Genomic DNA, 10,407 nt, shown 5'->3' with positions numbered 1-10,407 from the left:
CCATCCCTTGAATGGATGGCTCACCTCTATGGACCCTTGCCCACACGTCTAAGAGGACACGTGTACAAAGGTGCTTGCCAACTCATTCTCCTTTTCCCTTGTAATATACTACATGCATGGACTATGTACAACCACCCTATAATTCTCACATGAGGCTATCCCCTTGGAAGGGTTAACACATGACTGAGCTTACCACCTCGACCATGGGTCCATAACCCACTTATTCTATAATCTACATGGCATTTTAGATTACACCCATTAAATTTGATGACAATTTGCTAGAACCATGAATACATTGAACTCTTTGTAGTTGATACTATTTTCAAGAAGAGATGCAAAGACAAAAAAAAAGACGACTAATAAAAACATCAAAAATTAGACTTAATCACTAATGGCATTATCATTGTCAAACATGAGAGATCTAAAAATGATAGCAAACACCATTGACTCCTACAACTAATGCCCAAGATTTTGCCAACTCTATAAACCCTGAGATTTCATAGTTATCATTAATTTCTTAAGTACTTGATTCACCATTGACTCCTACAACTAATGCCCAAGATTTTGCCAACTCTATAAACCCTGAGATTTCATAGTTATCATTAATTTCTTAAGTACTTGAACCTAATCAACACATCAATTGCAATACATAAAATGAAGGTATCAAAACATTTGTTATAGTACTTCAAAATTAAAGAAACCTTACATAATCAATACTTATTATACATTTACAGATTATTCATGGAATACAATGACAAGATCCTCACAAATACAGAATGAGTACATTGACTAGAAAACTCTGATGTACAGCCAAGTGGACATATATAAATAGATGTGGAAATCTAAGTACAAAACCTGGAACTTTGGTCCAGACGTTGTCTGCCGACCAAGCAAGTAGGGCACCTACAGTGCTCATCGTTTGTGGAACATCCACCACATCTACACCCTTGCCACTATGAGCTAGTCCTATAGTCAGTATCTCCAAGTTCAACCTTACATGTCTTGCAACTGAATCTGGCATTGTTTTCAAGTTTCATGATAATTTTGGTGATTGCCATTATGTAGCTCCCTTCAAGAGTGTATTTGTTTTCTTTTTTGGGTCTAAAATTGCACATCTGTCTTAATCTGATCCATTATTGGACGTCCATATTTCCTTCCTCACGTACACAAGCATAAATACGTTTTAACTAACAAGAAAAACAAGTATTGTTTTGTACATCCAACCTTCAGCAAAATCCTTTTACCATATTTGATCTGTAATGCAACCGTGCTATGGCAGGCTTAATCAAAAAATCAAAGGCATCAATTGATGTCAAGCCCACTCCTAAATGGCCGGCATTCTACAATAGGCCATTCTACAATGCTAGATATCTTCAAAGAGAGAATTGCATGGAATCTAAGCTTGTCTCTCAAATAAGTACAATCAAATCTGTGTACCCAAACCACAACATATAGGTCTCAGCTTACCTTCCTTTGCAATGCAGAAAAGTTAACACGCATTCAAAATAAATACTTATTTAAGTGGGGCAATAACTCTCGCCCAGCGAATTAAATATGTACTTGCCAAGCATCCCCAATTTATTCTTTGTTCTTTGTGAAGATGCGTACTGCCACAGCTAATCCCAAAATGGCCAGTGGAACCAAGAATTGCAATATTTTAACTAGGAACTCTGAGGTTTTGTCTGGGTTGTAAGCTGCCTGTTTGGGAGGAACATATGTTTGCTTCTCAGGGATCGTTGAAGCATCAATGTCGCCCACAACATATTCCTCCATCATGGCTCTTGCACTTGTGCTATGTCCCACATCTTCGAAGTCATTTGTGGCATCTTTCCCTGCAAGTGCAAACCTACCCATCACTATGCAAACATAAAATATAAAGGTTCCCAATGCAGTTGCATGACTGTAGGAAAGCAGTCTTTAGGTCTAAAGAACGTCTTTAAAAAATTATGTAACATAAACTAAGATAGAAAAACAACTATGCAGACAAAGTTATCGGCACCATAGATGGATACCTGTAGCCGATAAAAGCACTTCATCTCCTCCTGGATGTTCATCTAGAAACCTTGTCACATCATACACCTGTCAAATAAGCAAGAGCAGGATGAAACATGAGATTCTGCCGTGACCCAACAGCAAGTATCAATCCCATAGGACTTGTTGAAGCATGGTTCTCATTTACTAACAAACAAGGTTGAAGCATGGTTCTCATTTACTAACAAACAAGCTTGAGTACAATATGCAGGCACCTTCAGGATAGAATCAAACAAAGAACCCCAGCTCTCCTGCTCAGCCCTCCCGCCCAGCCCCATGCACTCAGCCCTCTTGCCCAGCCCCTAAGCCCAACCCAGCCCAGCCTCACCACATACTCGACCCTCCTGCACCCTCAGCCCAACCCTGCCCAGCCTCACCATGCGCTCCTGCAGCCCCTCCTGCCAGCCCTCCCACCCGGCCCTTCAGCCCTGCCAACCAGACCCACCAGCCGGTGGATCTCCTGCCCAGATCCACCGGCCCCCGAGCCCTCCTGCCAACCCCTCAGCTCTCCCTTAGCCCCTCAGCCCTCCCTCCCCCCTGCCAGCCCCTCAGCCCACACACTAGCCTCCAGAGTCCATGCCTAAGCCTTCTCACACAGGCTATCCACACGAGATGAACACAGTGAGCTGAGCTAGCGATCAAGTTCAGTTCCGTTTAATGATGCAGTTCCCTAACATGGCTGAGCTAGTGGCCCTGTTGGCCAGTGCTGCCTATGGACACATAGTGAGCAAGCAAGAAAGCGTGGAGCAGCTGCTACAATTCAACACGAGATTTGGGATTGAGAAGGCCCATATTGACAATGCATAGTGGGTAAGAAAGGATGCCACAAAGAGGATCCCCCTCATTTTTAAATGAGAGGATGCAAAGAACCAAACAGGACGTCTGGTCCCCAACAAGATACATCCTGCTTAAGGAAGCAATCGAGAAGCTCCAAAATGGCAAAGCTAAAGAAGGGCCTTCAAGCAGAGCACTTGAATCATAGCTCGGAGATACTTGTCTTTTTTGGAGTTTTGTGAAATTTCCAAGGAGCACAAAGAAAAGGGATACTTGGATTGCAAACAAACCCAGAAGACTTGCAAAAACTCAAGTGTTTTGAGATCAAATCCTTTTGAGAGACTAAGGCAAGGGCATAAGTTTTGGCAGACGAGTTCACTTCTCTCAAAAGACATTCTAAGCAAAACTTTTTGCAAATAAAAACAATGTTATTGGAACATTTGTCCATATAGGAAATGACAAAATTGCTATGGAATTTTCGAAGAAGAGTTTCATCTTCAACTTTCTTCAAAATCTTCCTTTTCTATTCTGAGAAAGATATTTTGAACTCTGCAAAGCAAACTTTGAGATTTCCTTATCTATAGCTTTTAAAAGGTAAGACTCTTTAAAAGAGTACAATAGAAATTTCATGTCTTTCATGAAAAGAATACAAGTTAAGTATATGTGAACTCCAATTCATCTCTTTGATCCTTTCAATAAAAAATTTATCATTCCAATTTATGGCTCCCATACTTCTTAAATCCAAGAGAATACTTGACATCTAGAAGTTACAAATCATATTGTAGTCATAAAATATTTTGAAGCAATCCATACATACATGCACTCCTTAAGTTCCAAAACATGATGCTTATGCTTTGGGAAAGCTAAATACAGTGCTAACATCAATAAATTGAAAATAGTATTTGAAAAATCACAGAGTACTTGGCATTCATTTGTAGCTCAGTCCATGAAATCTCAAACAAAAGATCAATTCATGACCAAATCTCTCCTGCCCGTGATCATCCTGCACTCTTACTCTCTCTAATTCCAGCATGTTCTCTCTTTTCCTTCCCCTCTCCAAGCTGTCAATTCCTCCTGTTGCCTCTTGCTTGCTGGATCTGCTGCCACTGGAGGTGTTCTGGATTGGATTGGAGCTCCTTGGAGCTGATTTGGACCATTTGGAGCTGGATTGAAGTCACTTGAAGCTGGTTTGAGTTCTCTTGTCACTATCCCTTTCACTTTGATTGCAGTTGGTCATTTTGGAAGCTTGTTGTCGCTCCTCTACTGTTGGAAGTCCCCTCTTGGCCATTCCGGTTGTGAATTGACACCCAGTTACAAGGGGTGTAACCAGATGGGTGTCAGAGGGGCAGTGTGTGTTGTCCAATGCCTTGCCTTGCAATGTGCCTCAAAGCAAACCACCATTGGGTCCCAATACCTTGTTGGTTGAGAAGTATGGAAGTAGGGTTTGCATTCACATTGCAAGGCACCAAATGCTGCACCTACATCCCCCATCAAGACTATCCACATTCCTCACCCGATATGCACCAGTTCATGTACTGCTAGCCTCTCTATTTTTGCGGTTTAATGCGAGTGGTCCTAGCGATTCTTATAGTCGTAGCTGTCTTGGTATGCTTTGTCCTAATCAAATTCCTTTTCCTAGATATATGAACCTCCATGTCCACTTTACTCCCTCATTTGGACCATCGACTTAACTTTAAGAATTGCATCCAACTCAATTTGGTGTCCAACTGCTTGAATATTAATACAAAAATGTTTAATCAACTCAAGCTTGAATGCAAGTACAAGGATGAGCATGGGGCCCCATCCATGCTAGCTATTTTCACAAAGGCAATGACCCATAGATATCTCAACCTATGGTATTAGCCTAGCCTTGGTAGGCCCCGAGTATGTCTTTTCAGAGTTCTTACCTTGCTCAAATAAAGGATAAATCTTTAAATTAGGATAGAGTTGGTGAGAGGGAAGATCTGGTTATTTGCCACCGCCCATGATGACACGCTGGTTGTGGACGTTCCCAGGAGGTATGCGGACAGGTTCAGACCAGCTATGGGCTGTCCAGGGGCAGTCTATGTGCCACGTGGTAGCTCTCTTGGAGGCACCTTTGTTGGGTCATTGTGGTGGGCTAGTGTGGCCACCTTTGGGGCAGCATACCTGCAGTATTCCAGCCCCCCAGGAGCCTATTTGTAGGCAGAGGTGGGCGGACCATTCCTCTGTCAAAGCCAAACATTGGCTACAACCTGCATTCAATCCTAGTGCACACACTAGTTCCCAACTGCTAGGGCAAGGCTAAGGCATTCACCATTGTTTATGACCAACTGTAGAGCTGTCCAAGCATTCCACAAGACATCCAACTTGCTCTAAGGGTCCGGCAGTCCCACAATCCATTGACCAGCCTCTCAGGGCGACAATGCATCAACACAGATCTCAAACTGAACAAGTGACCTCAATACAGGAAGAAAACCCTATCCGTTGCTATGAGAGCATCCAGATATGATTGCTAAGGGGGTTTCACACCTGTCCGCGGATGGGTGAAACCCCAAACTACTTATTTAGCAATGTTTTTTAATCAAAAGCCGTGTCCGCACGAGCCCCTTTCACAATGGGGCAGACGAGCAAGGCTAAATAATAAATGCCATGATCTATATACACCAAGTAATGTTGGGCTAGTAAGCAACGTTCTATGACTTTTGGCTACAGGAAGTCTTGTGATTGGATGTTCAATGGCGGACACTCTCTTGGGCCCCGCATAGAGGCAACACAACTTTTTCTCAATTTTTGGGCATGATTCGAATTCCAAGTCACCTCTTTGTTGCAGGCAAGCGTACATGTGTGAAGACACTTCCTCCCAAGTTCAAATTTTTATTGGGTGTTGCCGCGTATGCCCCTTTTCGGGACGGATGGGCCCTTAAACGAATCCATATCCTTGGAACAACATTTCAAGGCAATGTGAAGGTTGCATGCCTAGGTGGTAAGGGACGAAATCCCTACATAGGGCCCAATTGCGGATTCTACTTTCACAACTCCAAATATTTGAGCAAAGTTGAAGTCCATCAAAAAGGAGTTGCAAATAAACTCACAAAATTCGATAAGAGTCTCGTTGATGTCCTTCTAAGAATCCATATTGGCAAACACTATTCCCCCATAAAATTGAAATTTAAAAGCCTCCTTACAAGCTAGGGATCCTAAGGAGGTAGGGCACACATTTATGCAGTGTCGAGCCCAAGAGGTCAAATATTTAACATGAGCTTACAAACTCTAGAAGGAACACAGAGTTTAAAGGACACTCATTTTTAGCATTGCCTCCTTAGAGGGAGTGCTATAATGGAGAGTTTGATTCTCCTTTTGTGAATATCCAAGGGTAATTTTTTTAAACAAATTTATAGGACACTCGATTTTTAGCATGGCCGCTATAGTTAAGAGTTGGATTCTCCTTTTGTGAATTTCCATGTGTAATACTTTTTATAAAATAATGTTGCTTAGGTAAAAGGTATTGTCAAGCTAAATTTAACCATAAGCCATAAATAAGACTATGAAGTGCTTTATTTTATACTTGATTGCCTGCACCTGCACCTGCCTGCTATGCGCCTTCTATTCCTGTGTGCAGGCTGTTGTACAAGCCTGTATGTCTGTTTTGCCACTGTTCTGCTGTCCTGCTGCTTCTGTGGGATGTAGAGCTGCCAGCAAGGTAGCCAGGCCATGGACTGCACATGCCCATGACAAACCCTTTGCTGAAATTGGAACAGTATTACTTTTTGTTATGAACTTATGATCCATGGACCATATATATTTGGACTCTTGAGTCGACACTCTTGAGTATTTCCAAATTGGCATTAAACTTGAAACTTAATTTAATCATATGTAGTTTGTGAGTGTGTGTGCGCGCGGGCGGGGCACGTGCACGCACGCTGCATGGAGAGAGAGAGAGAGAGAGAGAGAGAGAGAGAGAGAGAGAGAGAGAGTTTATTAAGGTCTGCAAAAAGACCAAGGGGTCTATGAGATTAAAAAGAAACCCAACGAAACCTCAGGGTGAGGCCATCATCACCTGATGTCACATAGGGTGTGCCTGCCCCCCCTGTTAGGGTGCTGTTATAAATATTGAATACCCTTACTAGTATTATTCACGTCCTTTGGAGCATGACATATGCATGTCTCAACCAATGGTATTAATAGTTCTACCACATGGAATAGCTTCATCATAAAGTTATGTAGTACAAAAGAGCCCATTGTTAAAACACTTTGAAGGAAAATGTTTTTGTGTTTCAAAACGTTTCGAATTTTCTCTGAGTTTTGAAATGTAAATTGTACTTAGGGTGTAGATAAATGGTGCTAATATTTTCTTATACATGGTAAGCCTAGGAAATCAGGAATGTGGTTCTAAAGAGTCCAAAACATTTAAAATTTGTCTCACAAGTTGAAAATTGAAACTTGATAGAGACAAAAGTAGTTTTGTAAGTTTCATATTCCAGCATATAGTATATGCCGTGTGCTTATAGTATTGAACACAGTCAACCAAAAATTCGAAATAAGACATGACTGATAAATACTTAACATTTAATTTAAGATCCAAGGTTTTAACTTCCAAGACTTGAATTACAAGTTGTCGATAGAAGCTCACAAGCTTGAAGCAACAAACAAGTGATTAAAAACTTTACCTGTGAAATGATAATGAGTATGACAAAGTTCAGAAACTAAAGATGTAAATAAGAATTGCCTAAACAATACAAACAAAATAATAAAAGCTGATGCACACAAACAAGATTTTAGAAGTACAATAATCATTACCTTAGATCACTCACATGCAGGCTCCCCTCGCGAAAACATCCCCCCTCCCAAAAAAACGAAACCTTTTTTTAAAACCCAAGCCAGTCTTTCAATGCATACGCACAATTTTCAAACACTATTGTATGCCATGAAACACATTTTGTTGTGGAATATTACCAAATCTTAGCATCATCTAAGTTCAACCATGTATGCAGGAGTCCACTCAAGTAGCTTCAAGCCATACATCGAATGTTCTGGTTAACTCGGGATCACATGTATCCCAAACAAACAAAAAAAGGGGGCACAAGCTTCACAAAGCAGAGTGAGGAATACGTGTAGTGATTTACCTAGTGTCCTAGTGTAGATTGTGATGAGGTTGCAAATATCTGTTCACGTTAGTATTCATATAAATTATTCATAGACCAAAATGGTCAGTCTCTCACACTCTTTGTAAGGCACAAAAACAGGCTCAGCATGATGAAGGCATCTTGCAAGAGACCATAGTGCCAATCTAACAGCATTCTTGCAGTCTCGTTTGACTTTTCAGTATGCTAACTGACAAAAGGATGTCTTTTACCGCTCACTTACTTGCAGATATATGTAGCCGCAGGCATTCGTACCTTTTATGCATGTGATTACAGGAACATGCACAAATTTATAATGTACAAACAAATCAAATTGAACCCACCGTGCATAATAGGGACGGCTACCTATACTCAGCAAAGTTCTGTTTTTCTTTTAAAGTGGCGAGAGACCTTGGCCATAAGAAACACATCTTCATCAGTTTAATAATCGATGGGAAACTAACTTTGGAACTGTGAATTGGGCAATGTACTACTGAAAATATAAAGGCTAGCGTACGATACTGACTACTTGTTCTACAAGGTACTCTTGCTTATAATGCAATTGAAAGCAAATTGTGACGCCAACACACATAGAATGGGAGGTCTCCATTCGTCTGGAATATTATTGCAAGTAGAGGACATACAAACGCGCACTTACACACAAGCACAAGTACAGGTACATATTAGTAATCCTTTGGAAGGTAAATGGCCAACCCCTTTACTCTGGAAACACACACGAGCAATTACACAAGGCACAGGTACGTTTTAGTAGTCCTTTGGAAGGCAAATGGTAAAACCTCTGATGGACCATTCACGGCCTCATTTCAAATAATGACATCCGGGAATGAAATCTGTATTTCACCCTGTAGCAAGACAGCTGGTAAGGAGGTCAAAATTTTAAGACACCCACCGTTAGCAACATGAGAAAACTACAGTACCGATGCACTACTTAAGAAAAAGAGCAAAAAGAAGAAAGACATCGAAACCTCTTGCACTCCGTTGTTTTGAAATGGTAGAAAGATCTCGTGCAGAATTGCCACCCACGGTAAGCGGGGAAGTAGACTCCTATAGCACGGAGTCCCGACGCATCATAGCTTCGTGAATATTTGGACAGACGGAAAATCTAGCGCAGAAGCACTAAACCTACACGACAAGGCCGGCATAGACTTGTGCAGAGAGTAGAAACACAGTTGTAGCACCACGGTTCATTAAAATAGGTCTTACGCTCACTGCTGGCACGCATGCGAACACTGGATCAAATTTTCCCGATGAACAGAGTCTCGGCGGCCAGCCGAGCACGACTCGAAGATAGAAAGGATGGAAACAACCCAAACATGCCGAGGAAAGAAGAAGCAGCACGATTGACAAGCAAGCGAAGCAGAAAAGCAGCCAAACCTTGCCGGAGATGATGAGCCAGCAATCCTTGGAATGGTTGTGCTCGGAGACCTCTGCAAGCGTGTAGATCTTGGGGTCAGCGGCCATCGTCGATGGATGTTTTGCGAAGGAAGGCGCTTTGAGACGACGACCACCAAACAAAACGCACGAGCTTTCTATGGCCTCAGCCTGGAATGATCCCACTGTGAGAGTTTGACCATTATTTCACGCCTCGAGTTACTTCGGGGTTCAGCCGTCCCTTTCCCCTATATAGGGCTTAACGGGTCTGGCTAAAAGATCCTCGTGTAGCTATTCCTTTGTGAATCTCCCTTTGACTAACGTTGCTTGCGTTTGACTTTTCAAACTTCCCTTTATGCACAAAACTTTAACCTTCAACCTAACATCGCCTTCTCCTTTCCTTGCTATACTAGTTGTTAGTGTGTACACTTCCACATGTGTAAATATCTAATATGTAATATAGTTTAGTGGGGTCCCTTATCACTAGGAGTTGCCACTCAGTGCTAGATCTCTAAAAGGTTTTACAAGGACTAGGGCAGTGCATGTTTCATCCTCGTATGTGAAGTTGGAGGAAGCACCAAGGATTTTCCTCGACATTGTTTTAGGCTCTCATATGGTGGAAAAGACTCTTAGCTCCTTTACCCCCTCGAATCTAAAATCAAAATTCAAATCAACAATAGTTACCTATGTGGGTCATTCCCCTCTCCCCACATGAAAAATTAACCTTTGTGAGAAGCCCCACCCAATCCCTACAAAGCCCTCGCTCTCCATCCCTCGCCTCACATGAAAAATTACCTCTCACCTCTCCATTAACCCCCCGCCTACCTTGATCTCCAATCTACCCCACCCCTCCCCTCCCTGTCCTTTGCAAGTAGATTATGTTATTTAACTTTAGTTTAGGTTAGGTTAAGTTAAATAGCCCAAGTGAGGCTAGGTTAAGTTAGACTAGGCTATGCTCTTGTGCATGGTGTATTTGGTTTTTTGCATGATGTACTTCTTGTACATGCTAAATTGATGAAATATAACAGCATTTGGTTTTATGGCATGTGAATTTTCTATGCAGAAAATAAAAAATATAGTTGTTAGTTAATTATAAAACTTTAGCAAT

General features: G+C 41.7%; 1 protein-coding gene across 1 annotated transcript; it reads right to left on the bottom strand.

Annotated features, from left to right (window-relative positions):
* Positions 1-1,248: 1,248 nt before the first annotated feature.
* LOC147894037 (cytochrome b5-like) lies at positions 1,249-9,533 on the bottom strand. The gene is made up of 3 exons (XM_087384661.1): positions 9,303-9,533; positions 2,013-2,079; positions 1,249-1,832 (listed from the first exon to the last, which is right to left on the bottom strand). The coding sequence occupies exons 1-3, from the start codon at positions 9,387-9,389 to the stop codon at positions 1,579-1,581; spliced, it is 408 nt and encodes a 135-aa protein (XP_087240787.1). The 5' UTR covers positions 9,390-9,533; the 3' UTR covers positions 1,249-1,578.
* Between the last annotated feature and the right edge of the window lie 874 nt (positions 9,534-10,407).

This window comes from Dipteris shenzhenensis, chromosome 14 (genome assembly GCF_047967505.1).
Source record: "Dipteris shenzhenensis isolate YYH24624 ecotype China chromosome 14, Dip_SZ_1.0, whole genome shotgun sequence".
Lineage (NCBI taxonomy): Eukaryota > Viridiplantae > Streptophyta > Polypodiopsida > Gleicheniales > Dipteridaceae > Dipteris > Dipteris shenzhenensis.
The sequence above is the reverse complement of the archived record's forward strand: the minus strand, read 5'-3'. Positions and strand labels throughout refer to the sequence as shown.